General features: G+C 48.7%; 1 protein-coding gene across 2 annotated transcripts; it reads right to left on the bottom strand.

The window, feature by feature from the left end:
• Positions 1-3,454: 3,454 nt before the first annotated feature.
• Positions 3,455-13,178, bottom strand: Cdk5rap3 (CDK5 regulatory subunit associated protein 3). Of its 2 annotated transcripts, none has more exons than XM_074045932.1 (14): positions 13,057-13,178; positions 12,838-12,883; positions 10,237-10,368; positions 9,857-9,957; positions 9,438-9,486; positions 8,644-8,822; positions 8,289-8,425; positions 7,945-8,089; positions 7,325-7,426; positions 6,848-6,926; positions 6,231-6,319; positions 4,399-4,508; positions 3,899-4,070; positions 3,455-3,794 (listed from the first exon to the last, which is right to left on the bottom strand). In XM_074045932.1, the coding sequence occupies exons 1-14, from the start codon at positions 13,060-13,062 to the stop codon at positions 3,729-3,731; spliced, it is 1,413 nt and encodes a 470-aa protein (XP_073902033.1). In that variant the 5' UTR covers positions 13,063-13,178; the 3' UTR covers positions 3,455-3,728. The 2 variants fall into 2 exon arrangements, with proteins under 2 accessions (XP_073902033.1, XP_020010723.1); XM_020155134.2 differs by having other exon boundaries at positions 4,399-4,604; positions 13,057-13,176.
• Between the last annotated feature and the right edge of the window lie 643 nt (positions 13,179-13,821).

Genomic DNA, 13,821 nt, shown 5'->3' with positions numbered 1-13,821 from the left:
TACTGGGAGGCTGTTGACAGAGCCAACAGAAAGGAAGTATCAGAGACTGGAGAGTGGATGGGAATGATACTGGATTTGATAAGGGACATGTCAGAAGATCAGGGACACATGGACACAAGTTTCTAGCCTTAGTCCAGAATATTTCCAACCCCCACCTTCTTGCAACGGGGAACATTTTCGCCTTACTGTGCCACACCCATTCTAAGTGTTGTACACGCTCACCATAGTCACCTAATCTGATGTAAGTTGTATCCTTACCCGGTTTTACAGGTGAAGGAAAAGAGAAAAGAGGCACAGAGAGATCCAGGGACTGGCTCCACGTCACACAATGAGCAAGAACAGAGCTAGGATCTGACCCAAGCAGCCCAGAGCTGGAAAGCATGCTCTTAACCACTACATTCATTGCAGTTTTGTATTCCATCTATTTATTTATCTATTTATTGATTTTGAGGTGCTAGGGATGGACCCCAGGGCCTCCAGCAAGCTAGGCAGGCACTCTACCACTGAGCTATGTCCCCAAGCCTAATGTCTTCCTATTACTAATTTTGTTTTGGAGGGCGATTGGGTGGGACTAGAGTTTGAACCCGGCGTTTCATGCTTAGAAATCAGGTGCTCTACCACCTGAGCCACACCTCCAGTCCATTTTGTTCTGGTTATTTTGGCGATAGGATCTCTCAAACTATTTGCGCTGGCTAGCCTGGAACCATGGCCCTCCCAATCTCAGTCTCTCAAGTAGCTAAGATTATAGGCATGAGCCACTGTAATCCTTGCGTGAGCACTCTGCTTTCTACTATTATTAGATTTGTATGTATTTGTAGGGGAGGAGCAAAGAGAATACACAAATGACAATTAAAAGATGAACTACACATTCATAGCAGGAGGGATAGGAATGTATAAAAAGGCAAAGAAGAGCTGCAGGACTTGGGTTTCTTAGGGTGAAATGTAAGCAACATCTGGAGAATTTGTGAGTGTGTGTGTGTGTATACACTTGAGTTAGCAAGCAGGACCAAGCCCCAGGAAGCTTGCTCTTTCTCCTGAAGGCCTGAATGTGCTTTCCTTTTGTCCTGAACTCCAGCCAGTGCTTTGGAGAAGGAATTTCTTTAGATGGTGAGGGATATTTGGTTTGAATGACACAAATGGTTCCCTGCCCCACAATGGCAAATGGGAACAAGTTCCAGATGTATAGGAGTCCCTGTGTCCCTGACAAGCTCTGTGAACACAGGGATTGGAATGCTAGAACCCAGATGAACAATCCTTAGCACTCTACTTAGCTCATGTTCATGGTCAGCCATGCAGGCTGTAGTGAGAAGGGGTTCTGGAAAAGTGACTCCTTGCTTCCTTACCTGAGACATGGAGACTAGTCTCAGCTAGGCAGCAGTGCTGGTGAGAGGAGTCAACATTAAACTACTGTGTGCTCTTGGCAATAAATTCATATCAAACTAAGAATGCCGAGTGTGTAATCTTGGCCCACAGCCTCCCTCTTTCCCTGAACTTTTCACAACCTTGGAAAGCCGACTACTGGAATTTGGTCATCAAACTCAGCAAAGAGGCCTTACCTCTCCCTTCCAAGAAGGCAAGCCAGGCCAGAAAGGAGAGTTCTCATCAATGTCCATGGTCCTTTAGAGCTCACGCTGTCCAGAGAGTGCTCCCTGGTAGACACTGTTCTAAGAGCTCTGTGTAGCTCAATACATTTACTCTTAGGACAATTCCATATAACACTGAGGAAAACGAGCAGGGATCTACATGCACAAGAGTGAAGCTGAGGGAATTTAGAAGCAGCCCTGGAAGTCACAGAGCTGCCATTGTGGAGGATCAACCAGTAGGTGGACCCCTTTGGTACCTTTAGCCTGGCAAGGATGGTGGGGCCCGGGAGGTGGGGGGCCAGTGGCAAAGGAGGTTGAAGATACTAGAGAATAACCCTAGTGTTGTTAGGTATAGGCTTTGAAGAAACCATCCTAGCTAGAGGTCAGGGAAGGCCTATATTTCACAAGCAGGGAAACGGGCCAATCTCTCTCAGAACAGTCCCCCAAATCCCACCCCACCCCTTCCCACATTTTTATTATCTGCTGAGAAATCTATCTAAGCCCACTTCCCCATCTAGAAAATGGGCTGTACCTCAGTGAGGACAGCTTCCCTACTGACCGAGGAGGGCAGGTCCAGTGCTCATCTGAATAGCAGACTTTTGAGGCCTGAACCCAGACTGCCATGGTCACACGATCCTCAGGATTTTCCACCATAGCCTGTGCCCTGTAAACAATGGAGTCTGTGTAACACTGGTGACTGGGCAGGGACATTAGAGAGGGCAAGGGCAGCATGCCTGATGAGCTGATGACCCGCACAGGCTGGCCAGACACCCCATGGAGCGGGTGGATGACCACACTGGGCAGGAGGTGGCAGGCACACTCTCAGACGGAAAGGGACTAAGAGCAGCAGACAGCTCTCTAGGTCGAGGGCAGAATGCAGCCACTCATGCTCCTTTATGCCCTACTATCCTAAGGACAGTTTTCCAACACCAATATTTTTCTTTTCTCAGCTCCTGGACTTCTTATTTCAGCCCGATTCCTCCAAAAGGAGGTGACCAACCAAAGACTGGGGGGAAGTGGTGGGCTGACATTAATCGATAGGAGCGGCTCCAAGCAGTTCATGCGGCCTTATCTCTCTCTCCTTTGGATAGTGTGTGTCCGCCGGAGTCCACGGGGTCGGTGATTAATAGGGGCCATCACTCACTGTCCGGGACGGCTGAAAGGCAGCAGGGAGGGGGCAGCCCTCCCTAGAACTGAGATAACAAGCAGCAGGAATAATGAGTGGTGTCACTCCACTTTTCATTTTGATGGAAAGTCATTACTGGAGTCAACGCCAGCGACAAAGAGCCATGAATCAACTGCTCTGCTATGAAATTAAAATCGAATTGCTGGCCACCCCAAGCCCCTACCCTTCCTGGGAAATGGGGATGGGGAGGTGGCTTGGGAGAGGGGTGCTATCCTGGGGTGGGCTCTATCCAATCCCAGAGCAGGCAGTTATGGGCAGGAAGTGGACAGGCAGCTAGCGAAGGCGACAACTCCTGTCTCCACCTTGTTTATCAGACCCTTCCTTCCCAAACCGAGTTTCCCCTCTGCCTGGAAGGTAAGCTGTGATTAACAGGAAAATGTGGCTTTGCTGGCTCCAACAAAGCTGTCGCTTGACTGCTCCCCTTAGGCAGCTGGCTGGAGTCAGCAGCCTGGGTTTGGTTATGGCCCAGCTGCCTCGGCCATCCCAAAGGCCCTTGCTGAGCCACTTGTAGATATTAACAGGGCCCTCCCCATCACCACAAGCAAGGAGGAAAGTACCTAAGCTGGGGCTCCACAATGACAGACAGTGGTTCAGGGAGGCTGCTTGGATCAAGAACCCATGCAACCAGGTGCCTAGCCTCAACTATTGGCTCAGGGAAGTGGTATAAGTAGCTTTCAGCAACAAAGCAAGAGTATTTTCCTCTTTTATTAAGTCCACCTCAACTAACTAAAAGGAGGAGGTATGGTTTGAGGCTGACAGACCACAGGGCCAATCAAGATAGTTCTTGTAGAGCGTAGTGAATGCTGGAGTCACCATTCAGGAGCTGGTTCCTTCCCATGGTGCTCTCTCCTCCAGTCTGCCTGTTTTCTTGATGGGAAGGGTCTACCACACCAGTCCTGATTGTCCCACCTCCATCTGAAGGCTGGGAAGACCAGCAGGCAAGCCACGGAGGGAATGTGTCACAGAGAGGTTCCCATTAGGTTCACAGGGCGCCCGCTGTACCTCTTGGAGATGTCAGCTTCAATCTGAGAGACAGAGATGCTGAGTGGGCAGGGAGCAGACAAGCAGGCTTAGGGTCTCATTCTGCAGAGATTTCTCCCATGTGGCTGGTTGCCCCATCCTGTCTTACCAGCTTCTGCAGCTCCTTGGTCTTCTCCAACAGCAGGTCTAGCTTGGGCTCCAGAGCTGCCTGCTCCTGAAGTGCCTCTTGCTGCTTCTGCACCATTAGCTCTTTCTTTAAAGCCAGCAGCTGGGACTGCTTCAGCTTCTGCTGGAGGAATTCCGTCACTCGGTCCACATACCTGTGCAGGGCACTCAAGTGAGTGGTGAGGCTGTTCCCCAATCAACTGCTGGACGGGCTACGGCTCAGAAAGCCAATTCCCCATTTGGCCCCTCACCCTTACATCTTTTGAGTCCTTTCCTGTAAGGAATACCTACTCCAGGTTCTTGTTCCCGTCCTACCTGTACACATTGAACCACCCCATCTCGCCCCAAAGACAGCCCCTGTCCCAGGAAAGGGTGGTATTACAGAAGGCAGGGATGAGGTCTAAGGGGTCACAGAAGAAGAGAAGGAATACAAGGGCACACTGCTGCTCAAGATAGCAGAGCCCAGTAGCAGGATAGTCAGACCTTGGTGAGGCCAGAATCATAAACAGGTGCTGCATTCGAAGACTGGTGAGCCGACCAATCAGATCTTGCAGTGTGGACACCATGGTAATCATCTTCTCTTTGGTCTGGCCCTGCAGGATAGCAGGAGCCAGCTGGAACTGGCTTATGGACAGGATGTCAGCCTCCTCACTCATCTCTACTGCTCTCTGAGACAAGAAGATCTCAAGCTGAGGATGTAAGAGAACTTGGTTCAAACTAAGAAAAAAACTCAGAAGCTAAGCTTCAGGCTGCTCAAAGTGTGAGAATGAGCAGTAAGGACTAGACTCTGGGGGAGGTTAGGTTATCTCCTCTGAACACATTCATTGCTAGAAATTCCACTGTCATGTGAGAGCATGGGGCAGCCTCCATTTCTGTCTCAGGCCTACCTAGCTCTACCTCCATCCTTCCTTCTGTGGATCAGAGATTCAAAGGGTTCTTTCTGCCCCAGTGAAGGTATTTATTTTCTCTCCAAGGGAAGAATGAGATTCAGGAAATGGGAATCCATGTTTGAGAAGCCCTGGGTTAAGACAAAGTATGAGGACCAACCGCATTTCTAGTCAATCTTATTTTGCCAGAAAAAGTAGCTATTAGCCAGGCACAGGTGGCTCACGTCTATAATCCTAGCTACCCAGAAGGCAGAGATCAGGAGTATTGAGGTTCAAATGCAACTCAGATAAATAGTTCATGCATGAGACCCTATCTCAAAAGAACCTTTCACAAAAAAGGGCTGGTGGAATGGCTCAAGGTGAAGGGCCCTGAGTTCAAAGAAAAAAGCAAAACAAACAAAAAACCTGGATAGCTTTTGTTCTCCTCTCCCTTTGAAGCTAGAAGGAGCCTCTTTGGTTTAAAAAAAAAAAAGGGGAGAAAACTGGATGAGGACAGAACTTCTAGGAGGCTTATCCCAACCACAGGCCACTCAGAAGGGAACAGACCCCAGAGATTAACAAATTCAGGGCCCCATCTTCCCAGTCACATGGGGATGGGGATGGTACAAGAACAGCAGCTCTTACTTTAGCTGCTTACACCTTAGCCATGGGATTGTAGCTCAATACAAACAAGATCATGTGGCTTGTAAGTTATTCAAAACCTCCAACACAACAGCTTCCCAGTTTACCAAGTCAAACTAATCCAAACTATCTCTCCCAGCTACTTTTGTATTCCCTGCCCCAGCTCCCCCTGCTCAACTATGAGACTTCCTTATTAGTCAAATGTGCAAGGCAGACTCCTACCTTGGGGCCTCTGCAGTAGTTCCCTCTGTCTTAGGAGCCCTTCTGCACATCAAGACGACTTGCAGTTTCAGCTTATAGTTAACTTCTACTTTTTTTTTTTGGCAGTACTGGGACTTCAACTCTGGACCTCATGCTTGCTAGGCAGGCATTCTACCACTTGAGCCATTCCGTGAGTCCTAAGTTTACTTTCTAAATGAGTCTTCCCTGACCCCCAGATATAATACCACAATCCTTCCCAACAATGCCTACATCTTTCCCTAGCTTTCTTTTTCTCCATTGTACTTAGTACCATCTAACGTACAGCATATTTGTCATGGTTCTTGTCTGTCTTTCCCACTAGAATATAAGCTCCATGACATCAAAGCCTTTGAATATCTTGTTCACTGCTCTGAAGTGTCAGTCACTTTGGAGGTGAATGATAGTATGAGTTGAATGAATGGGGAGCATCCTAACTTGTTAGGCTCCTGTTCCAGGACACAGAAAGCACTCAGTGCCCTTCACACCAACAGGAAAGGTCAGAAGTGATGTCATCTGTGCTCAAACTAAAGCACACCCCCTCCCCCAATATCTCTTAGACAACAGTACCTCCATGAGCTCATCAATGAACTGATTCCGGGTCTCAGGGTACTCAAGAAGTGTCAGAGCATCTGGTCCCCTTGCAACGCCTTCTGGAGCTGCCAGGAAGAGAGGTAGAAAAGTAAGGGAGGATATGAAAAGACCCTGAAGTTTGAGGAGTTTACTGTGGACACACTCGACACTAAAGCCACTTTCCAGAACAACCCCAAGGGGGAAGAATACACTTTCCCGTATGTCTTGCCCTTACTCAGACCCTCCTGCCAACTCCAGCCTGACAAGAGAACCACAACTGGGTTCAGAAGAGCAGACCAGTTCTGCACTGGTGGCAGCAGGAGGTAAAGTGTCATCCTGCATTGCCCTCTAGTGGCTCAGAACATTGCTACAGCCTCTTTGCTGCAGGGAGGAGGTTAGGTGAGACTTGGGCCAAAGCCAGCCCCCTAACTCCCCACCAAAATGGCTGTCCTGCAAAAAGCTGAGGGTTTCTAGATTTAATTTAACAAATTCATCTCTGTCCCCCTCCACTCACATCCTCACAACGATTTTGAGAAAGTTAAATTTGCGAGAAGCCTAATCTCAGTAGCACATATTTTTCTGAGTCTAAACACGCCAGGCTACAGGTAACTTACCCTGGGTTCCTGCCTCCAGCACTGTGATCTGCAAAGCAGCAGGATCATCTCCCCAGTCTATCCCATCACTCCCAGGGTCCTGGGTAGAAAGCAAAGAACCCAGGAATGTTAGGAGGATTTCCCCAGTCCAGGGAGCCAGAAGAGACCAAAGCCCTTGAAAAGTTCAATGACTTCACACTCCAAGTGGTCTAAGGTCTAAAATCCCAATGTAAGTGAAAAAGATGGCAATGTGAGCCCCATTATGCTACCACCCTCACCCCTGCTTTATAAGATTACCACCTGCTTGCACCCACATACCTTCCCCCAAATCTCAGCAGAAAGGAGCTCTAAACATTGACATGTCACTTTTGAAACTGTTTCCCTTGGAATGCACCTGTCCTCGGAGGGAGACCTTCACAGACACAGACTATACTTTTTTATGGCTAAAGCAGGATCACACAAAGTCCTCAGAGTGATGAACCGAGAGAGCATCCTAACCTTTGATTCTGATTCCAGGGAGATGCCCCAGTCAATTCCAGAGGCCTCCGCAGAGATGCTGGGGTCTGAAACTGCCTCCACACCAAAGTCACCCCAGTCAATCTAGAAGGCAAAAAAGAAAGAATGTTAGTCAAATAAGGTGAGTTAAAAACCTTATTTGGCTCACGTCTATAATCCCAGCACTGGGGAGATTGAGGCAGGAGGATTGAGAGTTCTAGGCCAGCTTGGGCTACATAGTGAAACCCTTTCTCAAAAAAAAAAAAAACAAAAAACAAAGGAGGCTTGCCTTCCCATAGACCTCAGCTGCTTCTGTAGGAAACACATGTTCAAGTGTAATGGCATCCAAGTTCTCAGAAGAAAGCCCATCTTCAGAGGACAAATGCAACTCAAGGGCTCCTGGCTCAACATGAGCACCTTGCTGAGCCCTCCAGCACTCATCTATCTCAAAAAGGCACAGAAAAATAAAGAAGCACGGACTTCGAGGTACACCTGTCTATGTCACGCTCAAACAACTTCTCCCTTTCTTCCCTCTGGGATTCTGAATTCAGGACAGGGTTAGGGCTGTGTGTCTGTTGGGGGCAAGTGGCTCTCACTGGGTTCCTTAAGAAAGTTTGTCTTACCTCATCTTCTTCCACCTGCTCAGGAGGCTCTTCAAGGTGTGGCCGCTCCACCACAGAGGGCTCTGTCCCTGTCTTCCATTCATACACGGTTGAGTTTCCCCGCTTCTGCACATGCCGCAGCATGGGCGACACCTGCTCTGTGGGGCTTCAACAAAGCACAGCTGAGCTCACTGACCACTTGGGAAGCCAATACCTGGGCCGCATGGTCAGACAGGGAAGGCTCCTGCTAGTTCAAGTGTGTAAAATGCAGCCCACATGTCATGTGGGAATAATAGCAGTGGAGAAGAGCCAGGGAGAACAGGTAGACCATCCCGCTGCTAAAGAGGAGCCGAGGTTCTCTTTACCTTTCACACACAAACTCCACACAGGCCTGGTACAGGTCAATGGCTTCCCCCAGGGACTGAGCCCCCGCCCCAATTTCAGTCAGCTGACTTGGCAGGTCCTTCACCAGGGCCAAAAGTTCTCTTCGAACATTGTCTCCCTAGAGAACAGAGAAGGGAGGTTCTAGGACAGACTTGGTGGAAGGTGGAACTATCCAAAGATTGGAGAAAGGTGACACTGGCCCAAGGGGGGCACTGAAGGAAGAAGGCTAAGAGGGAATCCTTTGCCACCAACAGAAGAGCTGGGCGCCGGAAAACAGCAGGGCCCAGGTTCCCACCCACTCCCATGAGGTACCTGCTCACCATGACACCCACTCACCGTGATGCCATACTGCTTGCACGAGTGGTAGAACTGCTCACGCATCTCGGCAGCCCCTGCCTGGCCCTCCTCTTCCTTTCGGCTGTATTCTTGCTGCAGCTGCTGGCACTTTGCGATCTGCTTCTTCAATGAGGGGATCTCGTAGTTGACATTCCGAACCAGGAGGCTAGAGAGTTCCACTGAGGAGGGCCCAGAAAATTCATCCCATGATACTCTAATCTAGGCAAGATGCCCCAGGATGCAGCCAAAGATGCCCTAGTGTGGTGGTGAAGAGCAGGTTGCCTTCCCAGTCCCTCCCCTTCCTGGAATCTGAGACAAGTTCCATAGCCTCTGGACTCCGACCCTCAGCTGCAAAACAGGGACAGTAATATTTACCATGTGGATCCATATAAAACACCAAGCACAATTCCTTCAGCTTAAAAGTACTTGACAAATATTAGGTATCATGATTGTTTATACTATTTGAAGACCCAATCGACACTGTGATCATGCTTTCTCTCAGGCACCCAACATGGCTCCCAGGATGACTTATGCCTTTTCTGCCTAGTGCAGAATAGGGAGGGGTAGAGCATGCTACCTTACCAAGAAGATGGAGCAGCTCAGGCACCTGCTCAGTTAGGCACACAATGCCTCCTTCTTGCCTGATCCTCCTCCTCCTCAGAACTGTTTTTCTCACTTATGATTGGGGAATTACTACACTCCAGCCTCTTCCCACACATAGACCATGCCTCCTATAAACCTGATGTCTCAGACTCTGGGAACAGGTTTCCCTGGGGATTCCAGGGTCACTTTACCTAAGTAGGTGTTGTCCTTCTCATACAGGGCTATGATCTCCTGCCAATCCTGAGTAGAACAGAAAGAAGAAGTGAGCCAGAAACTCAGCAGTCACTTCATAACTCAATTCCTGGATGGGGGAGCCTCCCCAGGCTTCCCATCACACCAAACATAAACTCTTTGTCCTCCTCCAGCTCCTAACACTGGCTGGGCCACCCACTTCATTGTAAGAGTGTGACACCAACAATTGCTCCCCAAAGCAGCAGTTCAGAAAATGTAAGCCCAGTGGGAAGATCTACTTTTGGCACAAACTATAGGGACTGAGAGAAAGTTCAGAAAGTATTCTAGGTAGTCTTCTCCACTGGATCCTCAGGCAGACCAAAGAGGCCATGGACTGGATGTCCCCAGGTACACATTACCAGCCCCCAGCCACACTTGCCTTCATCCGCTGAGAAGAGTACCGACCAAAAATATTTTTTGTGGAGGCCTCAGTGCCTTTGAGAAGGTCTATGATTCTCAGGCAGTGGAAATAGTGAATGTCTGGAAAGCAAGGAAGAGTAAAGACTTTTGAGTCTTCCTCATCCTCCTTTGGCCACTGCAGGTAGCTCTCTCATGTGTATAGTACTACCAGTAATTTTGGCAGGTAGCTCTCACATTCATCATTCTGCACTTGGAAGAAACCAGAACGTGTATCCCAAATAAAACTCTTTCCCCTTCTCTGTGCTCAGACCTGGATGCTAAACAACCAAGGAGTGGCTTGGTAGATACAACTGCTCCAGGAGAAAGGGGACTCCAGTGATATAGCCTCAAAGCACTCACAAGATCCAGAGAGCAGCTGGGCAATCTCTTCGCTCTCTGGCATATCCTGGATGGCAGCATTGATCTTCTCCCGGATTGTCAGCACCAGACTCTGCCATTTCAGATTGCAGTGCCTTCTGTCCACCAGCCAGTCTGCATGAGAAATACCTAATCACAGCACTTTTCCACGCCTCCCAAACCCCACCACTAACTCAAGTGTAACAAACTGGAGATAGGCTAAAGTTGTCTTTGTATTGGTTAATCTATAAAAGGGTCCATGGGAACACAGAGCCAGAGATGCCTGGGCTAAACAGACTCTGCTGGCCTGACTTATCTGCAGTGTGATTTTTATACAGCAGTTCCCTCAATGTGAGGATAATGAAAAACTTTAAATTGGTCCTGACATGAAAGTGCCACTTTTGACCATTCTAAATTCTCCATAATATTTTGCTTTTATGGGTAATTATATCTTTCATGTTGACAGAGGATGCTGCTTGACTTCCATTTCCTCAGGGCTGAGATTAACTATGACAATGGAAAACACAAGGTGGTTATGCCAAGTACCGGATGAGCGAGCTGCAAAGCCCTTAATACCTACAGCGTCCCAAGGACTAGGTAACACCAGTCTATCTTTAATAGTGAGGTGCCATCCTGTGTATGTGACTACCAACGTGACTGACCTCAAAGAGCTGCATTCAGGATTGAAGCCTAATAGCCATGCCCGTTTCCTCAGTAGAACTAAGAGCTAGGCTTTGTGGCTATATAGTCCTGGGTTCTAAATCAAGTTTCACCAGGTGCCTGTGGCTCATGCCTGTTAATCCTAGCTACTTGGGAAGCTGAGATCCAGGGGATCCTGGTTCAAGGCCAGCCTGGAAAATAGATCTTGATCTCCTAGAGCAAAGTGGACTACTCAGAAGGTAGCGTGCCTGCTTTTTTTTTTTTTTAAATAGTAAAAGTAACAGTAGTTTTATTAGGAAAAGAATTTAGTATAACAGGATAAGAATGGGGAGAATGGGGAGCAGCAGGAAATGGGAGTAAAGACTCTGAGCACCTGCTTTGCAAGCACAAAGCCCTGAGTTCAAACCCCAGTCGCATCAAAAAAACAAAATTATCAAGTTTCTTAGGCAAGTCTCTCTACCTCTCTGTGCCTCAGTTTCTCCACACATAAAATGGGGATAAGACACTGAGTACAAAAGGGAATGAGATAAAACTGTGAACACTGTACCAGGCTTGGGCAAGAATTCACCAGGTCTGGGGCTGGGGCTGTGACTCAAGTGATAGAGCACCTGCAAGGTAGTGCAAGGCCCTGAGTTCATAACCCATACTACAAAAAACAAAAACAAAAAACTTAACAGATTTTAGTGACCATTTGTTTCCTTTAGTGATACTGGGGTTTTGAACTCAGCACTCTACCACTTGAACCATGCCCCAGCCTACCACCTTCATTTTTATAATTTTGTTTTTTTTGGGCTGGGCTTGAACTTAGGAACTCAGGGCATACACCTTTAGCTACTCCACCAACCCTTTTCTGTTGGGTTTTTCAAGATACGGTCTCTCAAACTATTTTCCCTGGCTGGCTTTAAATCACAATTCTCCTGATCTCTGCCTACTGAGTAGCTAGGATTACAGGTGTGAGGCACCAGCACATAGCTCACTTTTATAATTCTAAGTGCATAAAACAGCACCTGGTACAGAACAAACCCTCAGTGAATGGTTGTTTCATTGGCTCTTTTCATGACCCAGGACAAGTTCACATACCAGGATAAGCACACAGTAGCTGAAAAGCCAAGCTGGGACAAGTCTAAAGGGCCTTGGAAACTCCACCAGTGGCCACCACAGGGGACTAACTAAATGGCCCTATATAGCGCTGAATTTAGTACAGTAACCTTTGTTAACAAATCTGCCAACAGGTCAAACACTGGGAGCCATAACAGGATCACAAAAGCTCCCTCTGCTGTATTCCTCTAAAATGTTTATAAAGGAAAATTCTGTGGATCTAGGAGCAAAGAAGTGAGGCAGTCTAACACCATTTTAAGGACAAGATTGGCAGAAGACTGATAAATCCAGTGAACATTTTTTAATGCCAGGAGCTGTGCACATGTGGTTAGAGTAAAGAGGCCCTTCTGTGGTTCTGAACTGGGGAGGAGGTAGGTAGACCAGATACAGTGGTGGCCTGGCCCCTAAAGTGCTCCATTTCCAACTGAGTCTTAGACCTCTTTTTCTCCTAAATGAAAGGGAGCTAGGAGCTTTTAAAACAAAAGACAGGAGAGTTTTTGGTTTGGGGCATAATGCCAAAAGCATAAACATTGAGTTTGACAGGCTTAAGTCCCAATTCAGATCTGACATGTAGTAATTAGCCATCTTTAATGCAAGCCATTTATCCTCTGTCACTGACTGATATGATTTGGTAACAACATGATACAAATGATAAGTAGAAAACGCTGGTAAAGCACAGACTTCCTATATGGTTTCTTCCTCCTGCTCTTAGTGAGACAGTTCAGGCCACAGTATATAGCTGGTTAGCACTCCAACCCAGGCTTTCAGGTGATCAGAGCTCCTGGCTGCTGGAGTCAGGAGGCAAAATACAGGTCTCCCCCAACAGCCGACTAAGCCCCCTCCTACCGAGCAGCTTGCTGGTCTGGATGTCGATGGGCACGTGCTGATGGTCCTGGCGGGAAACACGGCGGAGAGGGGGACGTAAGCGCAGGCAGGTGATGCGCCACGCGCACGCTCATTTCACAGCCCCAACCGCCTCCCGACGGGCTGCGTTCGGGAGGGAGGCCGGAAGGCAGGGTAGGGGTCCCAGGCCAGTCCCCGTACCCTAAAACCCAATTCCCGCACCTGCATCTTTCCTCCACTTCTACTTCCGGCCGGAGACCTAGGCCCGCCCTTTCACCAATCCCGGCTGAGCATCAGTTCCGGCAAAACGGGCTTCCTTCGGCCACGTCGCCGCCTTATGCAGAGCCAATCAGAACGAACGCTCCGCCCACACCCTCAAGCCCCGCCCACGTCCAAGCCCTAAAAGGCCGAGCCTCCGGGGCGGGGCGGGAGAACAGGAGAGAGCCAATGGGCGACGCGAGGCGGGCTCTTGCTCAGAGGCGGCGGTGGTGGCGGGTTGCCTGGAAACATCTGCAGCTGCCATGTTGTTGCGGCAGGCGGCGCACAAGAGCTAGTTCTCCGCAGTTTCCCCCACCACCTTTGGGCGCGCGGAGCCCCCTTCTGGCAGATGAACACATTTGCAAGCCTGTTCCTGGCGTTGAACTGCACATCACATTCCGAAGCAATTGAAAATTCCTTCTTTTCAATCTGCCTTGCTTTACCGTCTGCAGCGTTTGTAGGTCTTGTTGCACTTGTTACATTTTGCCTTCCAACGCGTTTGCAGGCGAGTTCTTAGCGCCGATCTGGACAGCATATTCTTCCTACCTTGCCTCTTTTTACAGTGCTTAGCAGTTTGTACGTCTCTTGCAGAACTTGTCACACTTTACCTTCCCATTCAGTTTATTTGATAGACGTGGGTTGAGCATCTGCTTCGTGTTGGGCGATTGGGACAGGGAAGGGAGAAAGAAGGAGGCGAAGGTATCCCAAAGATAACACATACACTGAGTC

Source organism: Castor canadensis, chromosome 11 (genome assembly GCF_047511655.1).
Source record: "Castor canadensis chromosome 11, mCasCan1.hap1v2, whole genome shotgun sequence".
NCBI classification, from domain to species: domain Eukaryota; kingdom Metazoa; phylum Chordata; class Mammalia; order Rodentia; family Castoridae; genus Castor; species Castor canadensis.
The sequence above is the reverse complement of the archived record's forward strand: the minus strand, read 5'-3'. Positions and strand labels throughout refer to the sequence as shown.

Excerpts from the sequence above, each read along its gene's own strand:
- Cdk5rap3 (XM_020155134.2), bottom strand. Across the intron at positions 7,427-7,944 it reads AGCAGGTGGAAGAAGATGAG|ATTGACTGGGGTGACTTTGG; the intron begins GTAAGACAAACT and ends TTTGCCTTCTAG. Across the intron at positions 4,605-6,230 it reads TCATTGATGAGCTCATGGAG|CTTGAGATCTTCTTGTCTCA; the intron begins GTACTGTTGTCT and ends TTACATCCTCAG.